Genomic DNA, 24224 nt, shown 5'->3' on the forward strand with positions numbered 1-24224 from the left:
CAAAGAACTTCTGGCAGGTGAGTGTTTTGGCATTCCCAAACTTAAGCAGTGTTTACAAGTATTTATAGAACTAATTGCAGATGTCCTGCAGATTGAAAGTGCCACCCGGCTCTGGTGCAGGGTGCCAAGCTCAGCCCTGACTGTGTCACGTTCTCATCAAGCACAGTGAAGTCCTGCCCCAATGCAGCAGCCTTTGCCCGTTCGGCTGTGCTGGGCCGTGCCTGCATCCCCCGCTCAGCCTCTGCAGCTGCTCTGGGTCCAGGCTCGCCTTCCACAACCTTTTCTCTGGCCAAGAGCCGCCTCTGCTGTTTCCTGCTCCGTTCGCCCTCAGGCCCGGCAGCGTTTGAGCTGCGATGGTTCGTGTCAGAGCCTTCTCCCTTGGCTGGGGACCGTGGTGATGCCACCCAGGCCATAGCGCTTGGCTCCGCTCCACCCTCCCACATCCTGCTTTCCTAGGCTTCACCTGCCGTGGTTCAAAAATAACAGGGACGGTGGCGTTGTTTTTGTTGGGGTTTGTGTCTGTTTCCCTCTCCGTTGCCCCTTCCCGGCCGCGGCCGCTGCGGCGGGGCCAGCGCCGCTATCGGGGCGGGGCGGGGCGGGGCGGGAGGAGGCGCGGCGGCCGCGGCAGCCGCTGTGTGAGGGGCGGGCAGGAGGGAGGGGCGGCGGGAGCCGGGCTTTTACAGCCAGCGCCTCCGGGCCGGGGGCGAGGCCGCCGCCTGGCCCGGGGGAGCGCCGGGGGCTGCGGTGAGGGGGCGCGGGCGGCGCGGCCTGGCGCGGCTCGTCTGGGGAGCGGGGGGGGGGAAGGACAGCCCGGCGGGGCAGCCGGAGGGCGGCGGGCTCGGGGCCGCTGGGGGAGGCCCGGGGCGGGAGGCGGGTGCGGGGTCCCGGGGCTGGCGGATGCCCTGCTCGGATCCCCCGTGGCCGCGGCCGGGTCCGCCCGCCCGCAGGGCCGCGCTGCCCGCGCCGCTCGGGGTGCAGCGAGGCGGCGGCTGAGGGAGCTTCCTGCCGGTGCGGGGCTGCCTTGTGCCGCTCCCCGGGGACGCCCATCCCGCGGCATCCTGAAAGTACCTTTGAGGCAATAAAGCGGAGCTGTGCGGCTCGCACTGCCGGCAGCGGTGCTTCCTGCTCGCTGGCCCCGTCCCTGGCCCGGGGGTGCGTGTCCGGTCCCGGGTCCGCCGCCGCTGCGGCGCTGCCCCGGGATATCGGCGGGCTGGGGGCCGCCGGCTCCCCGTGCCCCGGGGACCAGGGCGGAATCTGCGGAAAACAGCAGCAAATCTGCTTTTCCGTGCTGGCAGCCAGGCGAGCATCAGCCCCTGTGCCCCAGTGACATGGTCTGGGCATCGCCAGAGGTAGCGGCACCTCTGTGCCTCGGAGATTTGCATGGCAGAATTTGGAGAGGTTGCACTCACACCTGCCTTTGTAACGCTGCTGGCTCAGAGAGCTGAGGGGATAGAGAGCTGACAGGAATTGACAACTTGTAAAAAAACCCAAAGCAACAATTCTGTAATGGAGCAGGCGGCGTAATTTAATGACGTATTCATAAAAATGTCATTTAATCGGTTTTTGTTTTTAACATTGGGTAAAAAGGGGCTTGTGGTAACGTGGAAAAAAGCTGAGAGAAGTAATGCTTAGTTTACTTCTAAACTAAAATAAATGGCAGAAAATTCAAGTGCACAGCATTGAAGTTTAAAGGAATAAAATACTTCAACAAAATCCTTGGGTAATTGTAGAAACTAAAGTGATTTTACAGGTAAAAAGTTGTAACTGCCATTTTATTTTGTGCCACTGTAAGCAAACCACCAATGTATAAATTTTACTAAGAAATATTTGTGTGTGTTTCTATAAACATATTTTTTTTAATGTATTGTTTCCAAGGTTGTTGGCCTTTTGTGTGGATGGCTTCAGAGAACATTTCAGGAGTAGGGTAAGTCCTAAGGCTTTTTGGTGTACTTATGGGCTTCCCTTATACAAAAAATGAACAGGATCGATTGTTCACCAATTGTGATGAAACTGGCAGTATAGTAAGCTTTTAGCATAAAGAAAGCTCTAAACTTGTACATTTAAATGTTTTAGGGCATGTGACATCTACAGAATACAGAAAAATTTGAGTAAAAAATATATGGAACAGCATTTGTAGTATTTTTTAGGCATCTAAAATTACATTTCAAATTTTAGGCATATGAAATTACATTGCATTTTCAATGTCTTGTGCTTTTCAGTGATGTAGAAAGAACTCTCAGCAATTGAAATTCTGGTTTTGTCTAATGTATTTGTTTTTCTTCCTCAAATGGACATATATGTCCTTAAATTAGCATTTTTATGTACTCTAGGTATATTTAGTATCAATTTATGACCTAAGCTGCTGTTTTATGCAAATTTCATATTAGTTCAGAACTGTTCCAACAAAGCTGCATTTTTTTGGCATTTTGATACTTTCACTTTAATGGATCTTTCAATGTTAGTTCATTGGTCAGAAATACAATCTCTCTCTAATTCTCAGCAAAGCATTTGAAGTTATAATCCCTGTAATCCTTGTAAAACAATTTGATGTGTGGTCTATTTTGAGGCTGTCCTGGTTATACCAGTAATGTTTTTTAGTTTTCTAGCCTGGATTCATTTCATTATTTATTCATTCATAAATAATGTTTTAATCTTGATATTTAATGTATCATTGTGTTTCATTTAAATTTACACAGCATTTTTCATATATTCTTAAAACTATAGGTACTATGTATTATATCTTAATTGTATAAATTCTCAGTTATGCTATTTATGGAAAGTTGTACCAAGTTTATGTAACCATTTGATTATGTTGTTGCACTTGGTGCAGGTTGTATGAGTAATGCTGCTTTGAGGATGTTTGGTTTGGAGAGATTGGTGTCTTTTGAGTGTCTCTTCTTGCCATCTGTTTTCTGTTTCCAAGTTTAGAGCTTCTGCAAGAACAGTACCCTTTTTGTTTGCAAAAAGGCTGCATCAAAATTGTCCTTCTCAGAAGGAAAGGAAGGCTTAAGAGTCATTCTGAGCAAGCATTGAGATCTTTATCAGTGGCTGTAAAGTCTGTGATTTTATAGCAGATCTGCCATCAAGCAACCTTAAAGGAATGATATTGTATGAAAGTTAAAGTTTATGAAAGACAGTACTATTATTAGATTTAAAGAACCAGAAATACTGAATCCCAACACACTGTATTCTTTCCAGAAGTTTATTTTTTTATTTTTTAGAGCTGCATATGAGCACCTGAGATAAAAGGAATGATAAAACAGCAGACCAGGGAAGATGTAATGTAATGTTGTAGATGGGCATGAAGTTAAATTTTAGTGCTTTCAACTCTCTTAGGTATCTCCCCTTTAATGCTACGGTTGATTTATTTTTCCCCTCTTCCCAAGCAGCAAACTGGAGGAAATAAGTTTTATATTGCTTATCCAAATTTATTTCAGACACCAGTGTTTAATAACAATTTAATGGAATGTGTAAACAGGTAAATGAGAGATGTCCAAACCCACAAGTTCCTGCTATAAAAGTTAATGAGAGATGTCCAAACTCACAAGTTTCTGCAATAAAAGTTAATGAGAGATGTCCAAACTCACAAGTTTCTGCAATAAAAGTTAATGGGAGATGTTCAAACCCATGAATTTCTGTTTCAGTCTGGACAGTGGTGGTGTGGCCTAACAGATAAATAGGGTGGTGGTAATTTGTTTTGGTCTTCTTGATTGCCAGAATGAAATCTTGTGCTCTTCTTTTGCCTTTTTTTTTGGAATCCACTGCAGGTGAGACCAGCTTTATGATAAGGGTTTGCTTTGGCAGATCCAAGAGAATTATGTAACATTACAGATAACGCTGTTCAAATTAGTTCCCCAAAAATAATCTGTATTGACTGTTTTGTTCTACTGGTTAGTGCCCCACCATTTGTAAGATTTCAGTGCAAAACTTGACTTTAGTTCTAGTAACTTCCTGGGAGTTAACAGAGTTTTTGTAAATGCCCTTGCAGGGACGAGGTGGAAGGCAGCTGAGTTCCCTCGTGCCCTGCTGAGACGCAATGCCATTCCCGTTGGCGGCGGACGGAAGCCATGGCAATGTGTAACATGGGAGGGAAAGGCACGGCTGGACCATGTGGCGTGACTCGCTCAGACTGCAGCTCTTCTGCCTGCTCATGGCAGTGCTGGCTGTCGTGGTGCTGGTCCATAACTTTTTCCAGTTAGAGGTAAGTGGAGCCTGTTTCTTCTCCAAGATGGCTTGAGCAACGCTGTTGGCCTTTGAGTGTGAGGTTAGAATTGTCTGACTGACAGCATTTAGCTATAAATAGGAATCACAGAAAATTCATAGTTGAAGGCATGTCTGGAGGTATTTAATCCAACACCCTCCTGAAAAGGCTGGCATCAGAGTTAGCTTGGATTGCAACAGGGTGTTTTAACTTTCAACCATATTCAAGGACACTCATATTTCACAACATACCTAGGCAGCCTGTTGCAATGCTGCATCCCTCTTAGAGGGAAGAATGTTTGCCTTAAGTGCAACCTTTTATCCTATAAGAATGTCCTTTAACTCCAGTTCCTCTGTGACTCCCCTGTGGTTAGTGAAAGACTGCAGTTAGGTTCCCTTGTGGTCTTCCCTAGAATTAAAAAAAGATGCTTTGGTTCCCTTAGTGTCATTCCAGTTCCCTAAGCATCTCAAGGGTTCTTAGCTAGTCTTGCCAGCTTTACTCTGGCATGGGTTGTCCAAAAGCCAGACACAGTGTTCTAGATGTGGCTTCACCATGGTCTAATTGAGGAGAACTCTAACTTTGCTCAATCTTCTGGTTAGGATCTTGTTAATTCTTTGCCACAATGCTGTGCTGCTGACACATGGTGAGTTTGCTGTCTCCTGGAGTCCCTAGGTCTTTTTCTGCAGAGCTGTTATGGCTTGTTCATCTCTGGCCTGTCTGATGCAATTTTTGTTTACCTTTCCCTTTCTCCCTCTGCTGTATCTGTCTTGCATATTTCTTCATTTTACTTCTCGCTTCAGTGCAGAGGTACTTTCAAACTGCTTAGTCAGTAAGCCCATAAGATTAAAGTCAAGGAGGATGAGGATGTGTCTGCAGGAGCCCTGGAGGCTGACCCTGCCCATTGGCTGCCTGCCTGGCCAGGCATTCCAGTGCTGCATTTGGTGGATGAGCATGGTAATGCTTAGCCTAACACCTTGTTAAATTATAGCTGTCCTTTGTGCATCTCAGCCAGTCAGTAGGTGCTTTATGCTTTTAAGTTGTGTATATGCTGTGTGCAGAATCTTCCTTCCTCCTGGCTAGTGATGCCCAGGTGAAATGATCCAAAAGAGGGGCTGGAAAGCCCCCTCACCCCACACAAAACACAGCTGAATTGGAAGAGGATTACATTAGGGTAAGGAAGATGTTTGGGAAGTCTAAAACCACAAGTGATTCAGGATCAATAACTGAGTGTTTGTTACATATTCCAGTACCAGTGGACACATTAAATATAAACTGCAGAGGCTGATTTTAAAGGAAGCAGGGATATTTTTTTAAGGATTGCAGCAAAGCTGCAGAAGCTTTTGCAGTAAGTCTTTGTAGTTACTAAATGCATATATTCAAAAACTGGATGAATGCACAGAAGAAAAGTCCACTGGGGTACTAGATCTTAAGATATTTACCCTAGTGTTTAAGAAATCTAAACCATAAAGGGCTAAAAGTGTGTTAAGTGTACAGGAGGAAACGGCACAGCATGTTCAGTCTGTTTTCTTTTCCCATCTACCTGCTGTTGGAAACTATTGGCAATCAAAATATTGTGTTTGATGGACTTTTGGTTCAAGTTAGCATGATCCATTTTGTTTGTAGGAGGTAGCTTTTGTTTTCTCTTTCTGTGGTTTTATTTTGTTTTAGGTTTTGACCTAGGATGTTGCCTGAGGAGTGTTGATATTTAGAATCTTAAACTGTTTTCTTTCCATTTTAAAATTACATTTCTTGGAGAAAATGGCTCTGGCAGTGCTTTGAGAGTGAAATGGAAAATGCAGGTTGGATGTTCACTCTGTGCTTTTTCTGGCCATTGTCCATGATAAGTTTCTTTGTGGCTTTGTTGCCCTTTACATATCTGCTATTCTAACCTCAGTTAAGTATTGTGTTGCTGGTAAATCTTTACACTATTACATACAACTCTAACCCCTTCTGTTGTCATACTTTTCTGAATGGACCTGCTCCTGTGTTTGTCTTGGCTCAGTTTTCCAGGCAGTCTAATATAGGCATTTATGCTGATTCTTTTCAGTCAGAGATCAAAGCCAGAAAAAAATCTTATAACACTTTCATAGAATATCTGTAACCAAATCTGTTCAGGCTCTGAAAGGAGAGCTTATTGTTGGTTACTGTTGACAATGTGTTTGTAAATGCATCAGACACACTTCTCATCCCTAAATCATCCAACCTAGCTGGTTAAAGCTCAAGATCTAAGGCAATTGTCAGCTAGTCTCCCTTCTGTTTTGCTTTAGGATTTTATACCTTTTCATGTTGGAATGTTTCCTCTTAATTTCTTAAACTACTATTGACATCCTCCCAATAGTCATACCCTGTCAGATTTTTACTTTTCTTGTGTTAAAAAAACCCAACAAGCTGTCCACAAAAAGTTTGGTAGCCAGCTTATTATTTACTTTGCTTTTTATTATGGAATAACTATTCCCTTGAGGTCACATAGTTGATCATACAGTACCAGAAGAAATGTGGTTTTATTTTATTAGAATTTTTTTCTGTGCATGTAGCCAGACAGATAAAATGTGCAGTAATTTTTTTGTGAAGTATCAGGATTTTGTCCAAACATGATGCTCTCAGAGTGCAGGAGGGTTTCTGTATTTGTACCAGTGGTCTTTAGGGTGACAGAACCACTTTGGGATTGGTTGTGAGTGCTATTTTATTTAAAAGGACCAAGAAGAGAGAGTCTGTGGGGAGAAGGGAAGTTTCTTGCCAGAACAGAGTATGAAATCAGATAGCTGAAACTGAGCAAAAGAACTGTGTAGCAAAATTTTAAATTCTTGTTGCTCAGCTGCAGGTGCCTACAAAAGATAAAGTTATCTTATTCCAATTATTTCTGGAACATTTGACTGCCAGGTGATGGCTTTTGAGGACTGGCTTTGACACTTAGAGTAGTTTAGCAGCCCCTCAGTGCTGTGAGATGGTAATGATAGAGAACTGATTTCATCTCTGTCATAGACAAGAAATAAAGTACCTGGAGTGTAAAATTACTGAATAGAAGATGGCTGGCCTTTCAGGAATTGGTATTTGTTAGATTCAGATGCTGTCTCCTGGAGCTTTTATTTGCCCACTGTGCCTGTTGCCTGGCAATCTCCTGTGTTGTTTCCTGCTCTAGTGACAGTGACTTAGGCAGGTTTGCAGCAGCTGCTGAGGCCAAGGCAGGAGTTAACAGCTGGTGGAAGATACTGGGCTTTGAGATGGAGTTCCCCTTTTCCAGCAGCAATGGAAACACTCAATGTTTTCATCAGCCACCTACACTGTGGTGTTTAACTGAGGACAGGTGTTCATTGCAGATCTCCCCAAGTACTCTGTGACCCATCTAGAATATCTTTGAGAGCATTATTGCCTGGGTTAATCTATATGTTGTATCTAATTTTTGCTTAGTTGGTGGTAAGAATGCCAAAAGCTGAGGAGATGAGCTGAAACTTCCATTAGTTCTCACAAAAATACATTTTCCTTTTTTTCCTTTTTATGACATCTCTAGTGCAGGAACTGCAAATGGATTTATTTGTGCTTAACTGACATGTAATCTCTTCTGTCCTGCCTGTGTTACTTGGCAGATAGCCATTAAATTACTTTGTGGTCACATTTGGGTTCTGGTTAGCTTCAAAATGCAGTAAATTAAAAAAAAATAATGGTAGAAAAAAAACCCAAAAAAAGCAAAAAAACCTGAACAAACTCCTCCCACACAAACAAAAACACCTCAAATGCAACAAACAAACAATGCCTCTTGGGAATAGCACTTAAAATACTTGACACCTTCAATGGTGTATAGATGGAAATAAGCAGAGCAGGTGTTATCCAACATGGAGCCTGTCATCAACACTAAAACTGTCTGTGTCATAAAGGAAGAGCACTCTTGAGAAATCCTCTCAATCTGCTTTTCATAGAGGAATTTTGTTTAGTTTAGCTGCTAACTACAATAGAAAGCCCTCCATTCTGCACAGTCTCAGTATGATGACAGAGAGGAGCCAAAGAGACTTGGAAATGCCAAGAGGAAGTAGGAAAGGAAGTGGGGACAAACTCAGCTAATTATTTACCTCAGAGCAGGCCTTGTGTATCCATAGGGGCAGGAGAACTTAAGTACTTGTTTGGAGCTGAGCCTGGGAAACACTTAAGAAAGGAAGATGGTTTGGAAAGCTTTTATATTCCAGTCAGGGATCTTTGGTGTATTAATTGACTCTGAAGCTTTTTCTGCCTTTACTGGCAAAGAGAATCTGTGCATCTCCTGTGAATAGCATCCATGGTCAAGCTTATTTTCACACAAAAGCTTATAATTCTGCAACAATACAGGGTCCTGGTTAGGCTTGAAAGAGGGCTGTAAATATGAACAAGGATGCTGCAGAAAGAATGCTCCTCATGATGTTGAAGAAGCTCTGCTTTTACCTTCATGGAGCTTCCCCCTCAGGCCCTTGGAAGATAGACTGAGGAAATATTTCTGATATGATCTATTCTGCTTAGGGGGACATAACCTGGAGATGCTGAAGTGACAGTGCATGTCCTTGCTCTCAGCTGCATACAAGGAAGAGCTTTGGCCTTATGCTCTGCTAAAAATCTCTGTAGGTGAACGGATTTGCAGCCATCAAACCATATTCTGTTTTCTGAATGAGTTTGTTGGCTTGGTGTTCTCTGCACCCTTTCCCACTGAAAGATATGGGAATGCCTCTGGAAAGACTTCAGAAAGCCTAGCTAGGCCAGAAATGGCATCTCTTCTTCTCTGACAGAAAGACTGGAAATTTATGGAAGATTAAAATTAGGGATACATCAGTTTTTAAGCTATCTTAGATGACCATCTCTTTTTAATTTGAAAGGATTTGTTTTTTCCATGTCCACCAACCAGTGAAGAACCAACTGAAAACCAGAAACTTTCTCTTGGGAACTTACACTGAAAACAACAATTAATCCTAACACATATTCTCCCTTTCCACTCCTCTTTGGGAAAATGTATAAATATTTTTGCTGAGACATTGTTGCTGGCTTATTGGAGGCATCAAAATATATAGCTAACTTTAAAAAATATTTGCATGCAGTATTTTCTGTATTATGTGTATATATTTATGCATGAGCAAGTGAGGGGAAGAAGTTGTGAAGGTGTCCAAAAATAGAAACTTGGCTTAATTCAAGAGTGCATGTAGGCAAGATTTAAAGTAGAACTGTGCCTGAGATTCACTCTCAGCTTTGGCTGAAATTTACAGAACTAATAAAAGCAATGTGCAGCTTACATCTGCAGCTTGGCTTGCTATGATGGAAAACAAAAATAATTATGAATTATGGCCTTCAGGGAAAATTTATTAAATCCTGGATGGGACTATCAAACAGAAGCAAAAGCTTCTATTGTGATGTTAACATCTGGTATATAGATGGGTATATGTCAATTTGTGTTTTAGAGCTACAGTGTAGCAATTTACAGTTTCAGGTTTTATAGTTAACTTGGATATCACACAAAAATTTTGTGTATCCATCCTACATCCTCCTGTGCTCATCCTCTTACTCTAAAGCTGATCAAAACCAATTTATGTCACAGACTTCAAAAGCCTGTATGTTTTTATTGCTTGTTAGGTTTACCTTTCTTCTGAATAAGTATGTTGAATCTCAGTGTGGTTCAAATGATTTTAAGACACTGCTGATGTTTCCATGGCCTAAGAAAGGTTTATAACAATGAATAAAGCTTTAACATGAGTGTTGTGATTTTAGTACATGACGTTTAAAAGTAGCTAGTAGTGAGTAGTTAAAAAAGGAGGAAGTAAATGGAAAACATTGAGGTATTGGTAAGTACAATGATATTTTTAAAGATTTCAAATAATGTAGTTTGATTTTTTTAGCAATGTTTCAAATCTAAATGAGCATATCATCTGGTGCTATGTGAATGGTGCACTGTATAATTTTAATCTTTGCTTGAAAGACTATTTTCCTTCTTTATGAAATGGAACTATGGATAAGTTCTACTACATATACCTGGTAATTAATTGGTCATTGACTGCTGATTTTATGTGTATTTGAAGCGGTTTTTCTTAATTTGCTGATTAGAAATCTCATGGGTACCTCTGGAGTCTTAGACTGTGCTATTTTTAAAATTTTCCTTATGCAAATCTGCCAAATTATGTGATGTCATAAAGAAGATGGTATCTGCAGTCATTTGCATGCAAATACAGCTTTGGACACTGATATTTTTGCACAAAATACAGTTTTATCAAGCTGCAGCAGAAGCCTTCTCTCTTAGTTTAGTTTTGTATTTAAATATTTTAACTTACAAACTCTGTGTGATTAGGGGATGCTTTGCTTGCTGTTTCATTTGGTGCTAGAAGCAGCTGTATATAGATTTTAAAATCTTATAAATAAGATTTATAAATAAGCAGGTTTTTTTAGTCTTAGCTTGTCCTGTACTATTCTACTTGCCAACTGGCTCATGAATTTATTGTCCCAGGAGGATCTGGGCTTTTGTTCTTTTATTTCTTTTAATGTGTACACTACAGGGAAACATGCATTTCAGATAATTAGCCAAGATGAGATGTGAGTGTGACCAGATAAATGAGTGCAGCTGCCACATGCAGCAAACCTCTCTGGAAGGCATGTGCAGGGGTGCATCAGCTTAACCTACAGTATAACATCTCAAAGAAAACCTTTTTCCCTGCATTACATGGGGCAGCTATTAGAACCCATGGTGCTCCAAGGCTAAAATGTTACTGCAGAAGAAAAGGAAATGTGATTTATAATTTAATCATCCAACCTTTTTGTGGGGGTGTTCGCAGGGGTCCCAGGAAGAGGGAAGAGATGAGAATCTTGACTCCATGTTTCAGAAGGCTGATTTATTATTTCATGATATGCATTATATTAAAAGAAAATTATATATTAAAACTATACTAAAAGAATAGAAGAAAGGATTTCATCAGAAGGCTAGCAAGGAATAGAAAGGAATGAATAATAAAAGCTTGTGACTCTGAGAGAGAGCAAGTGAGCTGACTGTGATTGGCCATTAATTAGAAACCAACATGGACCAATCACAGATGCACCAGTTGCATTCCTTTGCAGCAGATAATTATTGTTTGCATTTCATTTCTGAGGCCTCTTCTCCTGAGCTTCTCAGGAGAAAAAATCCTAGCAAAAGAATTTTTCATCAAATGTGTCTGTGACACATTTTGTCATTTTTTTTCACATTGCTGATATTTGGAGAGTGTACTGGTAGCTGAAACACTGCCATGCATTGGATGTAAGCTCTTTAAATGCTTGTTTGCCAAAGCAGGATAACTACAGGTTGCCCACCTGTTTCCTTAGAAATCTCATGGTCAAAGTGATAGATTTGGGTTTTCTAGTGAAGTTGTTTCATTTGGCCAGTTTGAAAGCTCTGTAAAGCAAAGCCCAGTTCTTGGGACCATTTCCCAACAAAGCATCCATTATTCCCAGTGTTTCATTTCACAGCACAGCTTCAGGTAATGTTTTTCTCCCCAGCACCTGGATGATGACACAGTTTCAGGATCGAATTGGATAACAGAAAATAATGTGCAGCATCCTCTGTCCCAGACAGCCAAAGCCACCAGGAAGCCTTACTGCGGGTACGCGGAGCAGACCTTGTCCAAACGGGAACAAGCGGAGCAGGAATCCTTGCTTGCTGCAATACAGTGGCCAAAGCCCCCTGATGGCAAAATCCCCTTTGCACAGAGCACTGATCCCACACACAGTGACTTTGTGATTGTGAAACCCGACAGGTTCTTCAAGGTGGGTGATCAGTTGGAGGTACTCGTTCGCATGAGGGATTTCCAAGGAAAGCCCAAACAGTACTGTGGAGACTTTTTACTAGCACGAATTCACTCTCCTAGCCTGAAAGCTGGAGCAGCAGGAAGGATTGTAGATTGCCACAATGGCCTTTACAAAGTCTTCTTTACCTTGCTTTGGCCAGGAGAGGTCAAAGTTTCTGTGTCTCTTGTCCATCCGAGTGAAGCCATCCAAGTCCTCGTGCGGTTGCGCGAGGAAAGGCCGGACAGAGTCTATTTCAAAAGCTCCTTCAAGTCTGGGAGGTATTCAGAGACTACAGAGTGCAACGTTTGCCTGCCTGCAGGTCTCCCAGTCTGTAACTTCACAGATCTCTACACGGGTGAGCCGTGGTTCTGTTACAAGCCTCGGAAACTGTCCTGTGCCAGCCGAATCAACCATGCCAAAGGTGGATATCTGAAAGGTCTTCTGACACAAGAGGAAAGCCTCTTTTTCCAAAGGTTTGTATGTTGTTGCATTTATGTATATTCAGTCAAGTCAATAGGCATATTTAAACCTATTGTTTAAATAAGACACGTTGCCTTAGAGGTGGAGTGGATCTGCAGGACCAGGTGTTTGGTGTTAGTTGTTGAATAGTCTGATCCCCTCCATTCAGCTGTGCAAGAATCCTAGCAATCTTAAAGAAAGTTCTCTTTCTGTGCTTTGAATTCAACCCTGCTGAATTTCACAAGAGCGTGCTGTCTAAATCTGTTGCTGGTTTTTGAGACTATTTCCTTATTTTTCTATTTCCATACCTGCACTTGCAATATTAATAACCATGCTTTGAGAAGTATTTTTGGCCAAATATAAACTATCCAAAAAGGATCCATGTTTTAGGCTCATTGTTACAGAAATTACCAATTGTTTTTGTCCTCATCAAAAATTGTTGTTCCTTAAATGTGTTCCTTGTTGCTCAATATGACTTTCAAATCTTATAAACAATTTTCATAAAGGAAACACCTGGTGGAACAAATTGCTGAGAAATAGCCATGCAAATGGAAATGATCTGTGCATGTTATTTCAAGTGTCAAACTAAATTAGTTTCACAGTCATATTTTATTTCTGCATACAGCATTAAAAAAAACCCAAACCATCTATTATTGCCTGTGTATGTGTGACAGAACTGCTTCTGTATGAAATTACACAGCTGAATTTAGATAAAGTTTGTTACTATGTTGTGTCAGAGTTGTAGTTGCAATGCCTTGCTAATGCCTTGCTCTCCAACACAGATGTTGTAGGAAAATCTTTTGGCACAATGTTCACTTGAGACATTGGGAAAGATTTTAGGGTAGCAGCTCCAAATAGTGTAATTTAGGAAAGTATGTGTGCATGTTCATAACCAAGACCAGAAATAAAAAGTAAGCATCAGTGGTTTTTTTTTTGCTCTTCCATATCAAGTTTGTAAGTGGGTCTTTTGACTTTCTGTGTCTCTGTCCACCTGTAAAATATAGCTTATATTTATTGGTGATGTTTCCTTATGGGAATGGGAAAGCTGTTTTTCTTGGTTTAGTTTTGATTGTTTATTTCTTTGTTTGTTTCATTCAGCTCTGAGATCCTTGACTGAAGTGGCTTAAAGAAATTCCAAATAATTTATTTCTTAAATGGTGAAAAAAAAATAGACAAGGATTCTCTTCAAAACAGTAGCAAAAGACAGAATAAGATCTCAGTATCAGTCAGCTGGGAGCTGCTGCTGTGGCCCTGTACCCTTGCAGGGATTTGTCCCCACAAGTTCTGCAGGCTGGGAACATCTTTGGGGCAAATCCCCAAAAGCTTCCTGCACCTCTGGCAGCTTGATTGCTTTACTGAGATTTGTGTCAGTACAAGCTTGCACAACATTTGTGTCAGTGCCATGAAATTTTGAATTTGGATCGAGAATAGCAATGGTGGTCTCAAAATAGATGTGGAATGAATTCAGCTGTAATAAGTAAACTTAGAGTAAAACTTCATAGTACAGTGTGCTTATTTGAAGTGGAGTAAGAAAAAAAAATGAGACTAATATTACCTCCAAGTTTCACAGTAACTTTTACAAATATTGCTGTGTTTGTTTTTTGTTCAAGTGACGTGAATATCAAAAGGCCAATACTCTCCAGTGGACCTGATTCAGTCATTGTAAAGCCCACAGCAATTACAGGTAAGCTGAACTGCATAAGATTCTTGTTTGTAATTCATAATTAAATTTATAAAAAGAACAACAGGCATCAAATAGTAATTTGGGGTTTTTTTAACATGGCAAAAAAATGAGTATCAGATTTCTATTGAGATGATGAAGGCTTTTGTGTGTTAACTTTAATACAAGTTCAAAAATAGTGAATTTTTTTCATGAAATTGCATACATAAATGGGATTATTAGCAAAAGAAGAAATCAAAAGAAGAGACAACTTTGTTCTCTTGCCAAAAATGCCTTTTATTTCTCCTAGCATTTACTCACAGTGTAAAATCTCTTAGAGTAACTGCTTACCAAACTCTCAATCTAATGAAAACAGCTGTGTGTTGTTTCTTAATTTCTTTCTGTGTTAAGAATGTTGTCTAACAGATTTTGATTGCATTTAAGTATTACTATAATTTGTGTTACCACAGGATAACACAATCTACAGTTCTGGACCAGACAGTCTGTACTAAAATGAACTCAGATATTTTATCTCATTCATATCCAAAAGCAAGCTTTTTATTCTTCTAAAAAGTCGACATAAAATGCGATAAACAGAGAATTATTTCTTAAATGAAAACTTTTTGTATTTTTTTTCATTAGGTTATAAGAGACTTTTAAGGTAGAGTTACTGACCTGAGCAATAAAGTCTGAACAGAAGGCAACTTTGAGCATTTCTTGCTTTTAGTTTTACTGTTCACTTAAAAAATACAGTTCTGCTACTAGGCTTGCAGCATTTTACCCTCCACCTCTTTTCTTTGTCCAGATCCTTTAGCTGAAGTGTTTTTGTTGCTTTTTTTATCCTGTATGTTTCCTGGCAGAAACTGCTGCAAATTCAAAATTTGATTGTTATCCTTCTTCCAGGAGCTAAGAATGATCAAAGCCTGCTTATAATGTCCTGACAATTAATGCTGGGTTAAAAAGGGTGGGTAGGCATAGCACATTTCCTCAGGGAAATTCCTTCCAAGTACAGCAGTCTCTGAATAAATAAACTGAACTCATTGCTATTATGTTTTTGAATGTGTGGATTGGTTAGGACTGATGATACACAGAAACTCATTGTTCTTTTTGTGCATGTTTTTCTGTGTGGTGGTAAATGTAGATCAAGTTTTTAAAAACATTTGTTTTTCTGAAATACAAGTTTTTATTTCTATCCTTGTTTTTTAACTTCAGATTGGAGCTTTTATTTTCTTTTATAAAATCTCAAAGTAAGGGCCAGTTCTGAATTTTGGGCCAAAACTGGTATGATACTATACACAGACTTGAAATGCTAATCTACTGTGGGGCACCAAAAAGTTGTTCTATTACCACTGTTATATATTTATATATATATAAGAGAATCCATCTAAAAGGTAAAAAATTGAATTGCTTTTGCATCAAAACTTAGAATCAAACAAACTCAATTTCTGAATTCATATTCTGAATTAGTCTTTAATGACTATTGAAGGCTTTTTTTTTTTCTTTTCTCCTATTAATAAATATTAGATGAGTTCACATTATTATCTAGGTTTTTTTCCTTCCTGGATCCTGCTGTCAGATTTACAGAATCATCCAGAGATAGAATTTTCTGATGGCTTTGTTCTGTGGTAATTGTGATTATATTATTTGTGTTATACAAATGTAATTGTATAGTGGTTTGGTTTTTAGTGTCCCTGTGAGGTCTAAGGAGGTTAACATCCACTAATACAACATGCAGAGAATATTGAATAGAAAAAGAGCAATTAAAAGTGCTTATTAGGAAGGATACTTATGGTTGGCTCTATCTGTGTTAGAAGCATCGATCAGAGGATGCTTTTGGGCCCTGGAATTCCAGTGTTTGTACTTTTACATCATTCAAACAGTGCCTGGCATGATTTTGGCCATGGCAAGGTGTGCTTTATCAAACAGCTGTAAGTTATGACAGTCCCCACACCAAGGTGAGTAGAAGTGTTTAAACAGAAGTGTCTGCTCCATGCAGCTGGTGTTTGTGCCAGGGAAGATCTCCATCCTTGTTCAGCTGAGGTATTTGAATACAGAAATGGCAAAGGAGGAACATGAAACAGCCTTACAGAACTTTGATGTACCAATATCACCCTGGTTACTTAGAGAAATATGGCAATATTTGTATGATATAACCATGAGATTGCAGTTTCTCTTCCTGTAATCCTGATAATTTTCTGGCAAGATCTTGCTCAACTTCTGCAAGTTAAAAGGGCATCCCTATGGTGCAGAGCTTCCCTGATGTGTAGTTGCCCCTCAGGCAGTAAATGGGGAGGGGGCTGCATGGCAGAGACAAAGTACGAAATCCACGGAATTAGGAATTCTCTTAATTATCATATTCAAATGGCACATACATAATTTTTGGTCATGGCTTCAATTCTGGCATTTTCTGGCTTTGGAGGCCTTATGGTTCATACTTAACTCTTCTAGAGTGCCGAGGTATGTGTTACTCCGTAGTAGTAGTTCTTTGGGGGTTTGCCTCGGTCTGTGTAGGGGTTTTAGTGGGTTGTTTCGGGTTTGTTGGATGTTTCTCTGGGTGCTGCCAGGCTGTCCCCACGGGTCGGTGTCCCCGCCGAGCAGCGCTGCAGTGCCCGGGACGGCCGCTGGAGGGCAGCAGCGCGCCGCGGCAGAGCGGCCTCCGCCTGGATCCGCAGCGGGACGGGGAGGATGCTGTGCCGGCCTCCCTGCCTTCCCTCCTCCTGCAGCGGGACGGGGAGGATGCTGTGCCGGCTTCCCTGCCTTCCCTCCTTCTGCAGCGGGACGGGGAGGATGCTGTGCCGGCCTCCCTGCCTTCCCTCCTTCTGCAGCGGGACGGGGAGGATGCTGTGCCGGCCTCCCTGCCTTCCCTCCTCCTGCAGCGGGACGGGGAGGATGCTGTACCGGCTTCCCTGCCTTCCCTCCTCCTGCAGCGGGACGGGGAGGATGCTGTGCCGGCCTCCCTGCCTTCCCTCTTCCTGCAGCGGGACGGGGAGGATGCTGTGCCGGCTTCTCCTCCTTCTGCAGTGGGACGGGGAGGATGCTGTGCTGCCCTCCCTGCCTTCCCTCCTTCTGCAGCGGGATGGGGAGGATGCTGTGCCGGCCTCCCTGCCTTCCCTCCTCCTGCAGCGGGACGGGGAGGATGCTGTGCCGGCCTCCTGCCTCCGCTCCTTCTGTGGGGCAAACACCCGCCACTGAGTGCCTCCAGCGCCCGGAGAAAGGTGGCAGATACATTTTTACATTAGCAGCAGAGATACCATTTAATTAAAACCAAGTTGAACTATAATCGGCCACCCAGCTCTTGTCAGCAGTCGCTGACTACATGTCGGTGAAGATTGTGGAGGCTGTTTTGGTTGCATGTTAATTTCAAAGGATTTTTCTCTTCCAGATTCAAGCAGTATGGGCAGAGCTGAAGATCCCACAGCTTCCCCTTCTGGTTATTATTATGAGGACCAGTGGAGGTCCAGAACATATTGGATCCATAATTTTAACAAATCAGAGGATATAACTGAATGCTTACAAGGGAAAGTAATCCACTTGTTTGGAGACTCTACAATAAGGCAGTGGTTTGAATATTTGACAGCATTTCTTCCAGGTAATTTTTTGTTATTTAGCTTTAAGGACCTTTACAAAGCCTTATTTCTCACGTCTCAGACACAGAGCTGGTTTTACTGAGTGACAGTGACAAAAGCAAAGGAAGAGGAAAGACAAAACCTCATCAGAAGCCCTGGCAGACAGCCAAATGTTTGAGCAGACACTGAAAACATGTAGGCCTTGTAAATGGGGCCACCAGGTGTCTGCAAAGTTGTCCTTGTAACAGGACTGCTGCTGTGCTCGTGAGTTAAGGTGACAGGAAATCACTTGGGTTGCCTCTGTAAGGCCTTGCAACATCTCAGTCACAGGAGAGATTTTGGAATGAAGTAGCAAATTACCTCCATTGTTATTTATAGGTTTTGGGGCCCTTTTCATTATTCAAGTTACTTACGTAGAAGAATTTTGGTAGAAAATGAAATATTCCTGCCTCGCTCATCTCTTTCCTCTGAACCACTTCAGTTGTGTTGGAATATAGTCTTTGAGCTGCCTTAATTCCTACAACTTGAAGTAATCTTTAAATTTAATGGAAGGATTAAAATTGCTAGAAGGGTTCTTGTGAACCCCGGATTCAGAGAGTAACAATGACCATTTGTTTGTAAAAAATTTATTTTTTACAAGAGAGAAGGAAATAGTTTGGGAAACTTGGAAAAGGCATTGCCAGCCTTCTGAAATCCAAATGTGCTGTCCTGCAGATTTCAACACCCATAAACTCCACTCTGAAAAATGATGATCAACTTCTGTTTAGTTTTAGAGTTCTTTGAAATATGTTCAGGTTTCCTTATCTACTCCTGCTTTGCCCTGTGGTCTGAGCATCTTGTTGAAAGCTTGAAGTTCTTGTGCCGTGTAGGAGCATTGGGGTGTCAGCACGGTTGGGACGGATGGAGACGAGAGATCTCTGCAGCCAGGTCATAGAACTTGTGGTTTTTTGCAAAGGGCCTGGGTGCAGGGCCCTGCTGGGAGCTGCCAGCCACAGCTCGGAGCAGGCCCGAGAGAAGAGAGGGTGAGACAGGATGAGAGGGTAAGAGAGGGAAGAGAGCAAAAGCATAAGAGAGTAAAAGGGGTAGGAGAGCGAAGTTTTTGTTACAATGCAATAAATCTTCTTCTGTGTTGAATATTTTTATTCTCACTAACTAATTTAGTACAATATACAAATCTTATAGCAATTCTATACAGCTTATGAGAATCACTACGTTCCTATACTGTGTTACATTTTAAACCTTAAAAACTACTGTTTGGACTCCTTCTGCTAAACTGGTAGGGTCTGCTCGGACCCTTAGACTTGCGTGCAAGCAGAGGGTGTTGTTTCATCAAAAGGGGATTGCCTTCAGTCTGGCCACACCATTGTTTTCCCATTGTTCATTAACTCAGGGATCTCAAAGCTTGCTTTCATTTCAATCTCTCTTATAGTTTCCATATTCTCAAAATCTTTTGCCAGACATATTTGTAAGCTTTCCTGTTTCATCATCCCCAACAGTGCTATCTTTGTCTAATGCTTGCTCCTGGCCTTTCAGATCTGGTGGAATTTAACCTGGGCAGCCCGAAGAACGTGGGCCCTTTCATGTCGGTGGACCTGAAGCACAACATCCTGCTGAAGTTCCGCTGCCACGGGCCGCCCATCCGCTTCTCCACCGTGTTCAGCAGCGAGCTGCGCTACATCGCCAACGAGCTCGACAGCATCGTGGGCGGCAGGAACACCGTGGTTGCCATCACCATCTGGTCCCACTTCAGCACCTTCCCCGTGGAGGTGTACATGCGCCGCCTCAGGAACATCCGCAGGGCCGTGCTGCAGCTGCTGGACCGCAGCCCCAAGACCGCCATCGTCATCAGAACGGCCAACGTGCAGGAGCTGGGGCCGGAAGTGAGCCTCTTCAACAGTGACTGGTATTCCTTTCAGCTTGATTCTGTCATGAGGAAAATGTTCTCAGGAATTGCTGTGCACTTTGTGGATGCATGGGAGATGTCTGTGGCTCATTACTCGCCACATAACCTGCACCCTAATGAAATAATTGTTAAGAATCAAATAGATGCGTTTTTATCTTATGTGTGCCCTCTGCAAACTTAGCACAAATGGGTGTCCCTATGTCACCTTTTGCTATAGCCCAAGTACAGCTGCTCTTTTGAGCTGTGGAATGAGGCTGGATGATATGGAGGAACTCTGGGTACTGTACTTGCATGCAGGATAACTACGGTGGCCTTAGTCTGGGTAGCTGTGAAAGGGTGGTAAAGAGGAGTTGACTCTTCAGGCCATATCTTCCTGCAAGGTTGATTCCTTCAAGCTTATCATTCATACCTGAGATTATTAGAGAGCACCTTAAATTAAATTGGCAGGATTCAATAAGAGACTATTTGGGTTATTAGCTTTACTAGTTATCTGCACTGTATGCCTAATTTAATCCGTGTGACACTGATTCTGTTGCCAGGGTCTTGTTGCTCAGAACAGTGTGTGAAACCTGGGAAGGATTTTGGGAATGGTCTTTCTCTCACCATTCCAGAGCATAAGGGATGTCTCCTCCAGCTGTGTGTCAGAGAAACACAGCGTCTTGTTTCAAAGTCCTAATTAGAAACATAAAGGGTGTGTACCAAAGTCACCAATAAAGAAGCACAATCACAATATCTGTAGAATTAAGTAATGAAGAATTTGCTGAAATCTAATTGAGCACCCTAGTTAGGTACCTTTGTTTACAGATGGCTGCTAAATAGTGCAAATAGCCAGTATTTTAGTTTGGTTTCTTGTACTACTGAATTTCTTTTGAGTTTTGATACACTGTCCAGTCCTTGATTTATCAATAGTGAGGATATGTATGTTTTACGACTTCAGCGAAAACAGTGTTTCAGGCAGTTTCTGCAAGTTCAAGTTGCAGGCTTGCCTACTTGAAGCTTAAAGCGTTTGGCAGTGAAAGTGTTTCATTTAGCAGTGAAAGTGTTTCATTTGCCAATGAAAGTGTTTCCATTGCCTGCCAGCTGCAGCCGTTCCCTTGTGGTCCTGCGAAGGCGGGCTGCCCTCTGCTGTGTCCTTCACACCCCCAATCTGGACAGGGAGGCCAAGTGACCCGAGGGCCCTGGAGTGCTTGGGCAGTGGCCACACAATGACTCCTCTTCAGGGTCTGGCAGTTCTGTCGTTTCTTCATGAACTTCACTGCTGCCAGTATAAAAGGTGGCACACCCTGCACCCAAAAGCTGAGCGTGCCCAGGGTTGCCTTCATGTATCTGCTTGGCACAGACCCAGGTTTGCTGGGCTGACAGCTGGTGGCTCTGCCTCCTGGCCTGGCATTTACTGCTGCTTACTTGATTGAGCCTGTCTACAGTTTTAACTAGAAGCACTTTGAAAACAGTTTGTGATAAATTTGACTCCCAAATGAAACAGCAGAGAAGTGTTCCATGCTGTCTTACCGTTGGTCCCACTCAGGCCAAAGCCAGTCTTCACTGGCTTGTGTCAAAACCAAGTTGAGTCTTTGTGAGCAAGCTGAGAAGATTAACAAGGCAAATTGGCAGGTTGCGCAGAGTGAAATTATCAAAATGTCTTTATGTTAAAAAAAGTTTCATTCCTTCTTAGGTTTGCTGCTCTCCTAAGGAACTTTGTGCTTTTATTGCCAGAGCCCTAAGAGAGCCAATGCTGCCAGCTACAGCAACAGTGTTTCTTATTGTGTTCATTTGAAAGGGCAACTGAGAAGTGGTTTAAAAACAAATATAAATTATTTTAGCATGTAAAAGGCATCAGTACTATCCATCTATAAACTTTACAATTTAAAAATGTTTAAACATGTCTGGAGGAATTGTGTACACTGAAATGGCATGCATTCTTGGCTTTTCAAATCAGCAGTTAAGAGGTCAATTTGCTGGTTCCTACTGACAGCTGCCTCACACAGCATCTGCCCATACATTAGTGTTAGGTGACTGTTGCTTACTTTAATATGGTAATGGCAATGGCAATGGCAATTTATCCTCTGCTAAAAAGAGGCCACACCAATTCAGGTCTGGGAAAGTAAACTACCACAATGAAAAATGAACTTTCATCTTTTCCAGTTGTGATTTTTATAACAGGTAAAGGCTTTCATCCTGAATAACAACTCTATCCTAATAATACTCATGGAAACAGGACTTCAGACTTTGAAGGAAACTACTGAATTTGTGGACTGACCATTAGGTTAAACTCATAAAGCCATATTGTGTGTGAAAATGTTGTGGCTGCATGTGTCTTCTCTGGGTGTTGTAGTGCTTGCTACTGCTCCTCAACAGCAGCTTTGTATCACTGTTAGCTACCAAGCACAGAGAGAGAAGAAAATGTTATTTTGAGTGCTTTGACAGTTGAGCAAAAGAGAACAGAACTGCTATTAGAAAAGGTGTCAAATTGCCTTCTGGTAGAACCTCATCCTTTAGATTAATTAGATTAATTTTTTAACAACAGATGAATTAACTTATTGGTAATGAACTTCAGGGAAATTGCCAGTTGGTTTAGAATGAGGCTCAAGATTTTATTTTTTGGGCTCTGAAATAGACTGGGAAGAGAAATGAAGAATCTGAGGATTTACCTGTGTTTGGGGACACTGTGCTTTTAGATGTCATTCAGGTGATCTATGAACAGTTTTTTATTTCTCTTCTCATCTTGTTACCATCTATCTCCTCATGTTACCAGTTGTGTATGTATGGGATATGCAAACACAGAAGCAATAAAATATTTTTAAATCAGTTTCTTTAAACTTCTAAATGGATTTTAATAGGGACTTAGGTTAAGATGTTGGTTATTTTTGAAGTTACTTAATGTGAAACAGGACTGGAAAAGAATTTCTCAGCATCTGTTAAGTATCTTCCTCAACACATAAAAAATTAATTCACAAGGTTTTCAAAGCCTTGTCTTCCCTTTCTTTGCATTTTCTTCCTTTGAAAGGAAGACATTGTATTATTTTTTATATTTTCATTTTTGTACTGATAATCTTGATTATTAATCTTTCATTAGATATTTATTTTTTAATTTCTTCATTCAAAATCCAGCTCTCTCAAATTCCAGTGAAAGAAACTACTTTTATGGTTTTTATTATAGAATTTCAGAGTAATTTATTTATAATGTAAGTAAACTCCATTTTATATATATTAGTGTTGCACTGTAATATTTTGAATCTTGTTTCTCATGTGTATATTCTTAGGCTGTTTTCTTCCTTCTAGAAATTTAGTAAAAATGTTGGTTGAATTGTTGATGAGAAGGGAGGATGAAAAGCAAAAGCTTCCCTTTTTTCAAGTTTTCAGTCGGTTCTAATTTCATCTGCAAATGCAGCACTGCTTCATGAAATTTAAATTACCAGTTTTCATTGCTTTACTTGTTATAGGTAAGCAATTAAACATGGAAACTTTGCTTACCACAAGTGTCTGTACAACTTTTTATGTACTGCAGGTGACAATTTCATGGGTAGCTGACAAAGACAAAGGTTTGAAGTTGCCTCCTAGAGGGGTGGAGGATGCTGGAGTTTTGCTTTGGTTTTGGTGCAAAAGTGTGCATTAGAACATTCTTCCATTCATGACAGTTTAAGTAATAGCAAAAAACTCCAGTCACAAATGTGTTTTTCATTTATAAAGCACTTACTCCTTAAGTCCAGATAATTTAATATATATTTAGACTGTTTGGAAGGCTCTTACTCTCTGTTGGGAGTAGTGAAGTTTGTTAGAGAAAGAACTTGTTTTCAAAGAATTTTTTTATTCTAATATATGTATGTTATTGTAATGCTTACACTATACAGAAGGCTCTACTGTCTTGTTTGTTTCCTGATGCAATCAGAAAAACAATTTGAATAGCCAAAAAGCTCAGAGGATGAAAAGTTCCTAATAAAGAGGGCAAGTTTACTTGAACCATTTAATCTGATTTAGTCTCAGTTTATCTTGTTTGTTGTAACCACATGTCCTTTGTATTTTTTTAGCTGCATAGTAATTCCCTTCGTTTTACCTATTATATTTTGTGCTGTGTATTGGGTAGGAGTTTCATGCTATGGTTGATAGATTAAATTCACTTTAAGTAATTTTTTTAATGTGATTTGTATTTGGAGAGGGGTGATCTGTACGTGACATGAGACCTAGCACTGAAGCCCCCTGATGTTTCTCTCTGTTGGTGTGTCGGGCCTGACATATAATAAAAGCTCATACATAATCTAGGCTTCCTTCTTTGAGGGTTTTTGCAGCCTGACTGACCCACAGGACATCCTTAAACCACTTCATTTAAAAAAAGGGTGAACACAGATAAAGCATGGTCATCGCTTCTCTATCTTATGAACAATTTTTACTTAAATAATGGAAGAAAAAATGAGGAGAGATGCATCCTGTGAGTCAGTCAGAGTGTTCACAGGCTGTAGGCATCCTACAGTGGTGGCTGTGTGTCCCCTGCCCTGTGAGCCCAAGGGCTGCTGTGTGTGCAGGGTCATGGGAGAGGGAGAGTTTGGCTGCCTGGCACACACTGGGGAGTCTCTGGGATGGCCCAAGGGTGGAGCATTTGGGGGATGTCCCCTGGCTTGCCTTGGAGTTAGCTTGCAGCCAGGGTTTGCAGCTGGGAAAGTAGCAAGCAGGGCACAATGCCCT

At 41.5% G+C, this 24224-nt stretch overlaps 1 protein-coding gene across 3 annotated transcripts; it reads left to right on the top strand.

Moving 5' to 3' along the window:
* The first annotated feature begins 668 nt into the window (after positions 1-668).
* NXPE3 (neurexophilin and PC-esterase domain family member 3) lies at positions 669-23512 on the top strand. 3 transcript variants are annotated; one of them, XM_063148172.1, is made up of 7 exons: positions 669-744; positions 1876-1924; positions 3989-4201; positions 11744-12432; positions 14029-14102; positions 17461-17667; positions 19178-23512. In XM_063148172.1, the coding sequence occupies exons 3-7, from the start codon at positions 4109-4111 to the stop codon at positions 19726-19728; spliced, it is 1614 nt and encodes a 537-aa protein (XP_063004242.1). In that variant the 5' UTR covers positions 669-744; positions 1876-1924; positions 3989-4108; the 3' UTR covers positions 19729-23512. The 3 variants fall into 3 exon arrangements, with proteins under 3 accessions (XP_063004242.1, XP_063004240.1, XP_063004241.1); XM_063148170.1 differs by having other exon boundaries at positions 671-744; positions 11672-12432; XM_063148171.1 differs by lacking the exon at positions 669-744 and adding an exon at positions 1280-1349 and having other exon boundaries at positions 11672-12432.
* Positions 23513-24224: the final 712 nt, after the last annotated feature.

The sequence above is a fragment of the Melospiza melodia genome, chromosome 2 (assembly GCF_035770615.1).
Source record: "Melospiza melodia melodia isolate bMelMel2 chromosome 2, bMelMel2.pri, whole genome shotgun sequence".
Lineage (NCBI taxonomy): Eukaryota > Metazoa > Chordata > Aves > Passeriformes > Passerellidae > Melospiza > Melospiza melodia.

Bases quoted from the DNA above. Each gene is read 5' to 3' on its own strand.
- NXPE3 (XM_063148170.1), top strand. From the start codon at position 4,109: ATGTGGCGTGACTCGCTCAGACTGCAGCTCTTCTGCCTGCTCATGGCA. The intron at 4,202-11,671 runs GTAAGTGGAGCC...TTTTCTCCCCAG, and splicing joins ATAACTTTTTCCAGTTAGAG to CACCTGGATGATGACACAGT. The intron at 14,103-17,460 runs GTAAGCTGAACT...TTTCTCTTCCAG, and splicing joins AAAGCCCACAGCAATTACAG to ATTCAAGCAGTATGGGCAGA.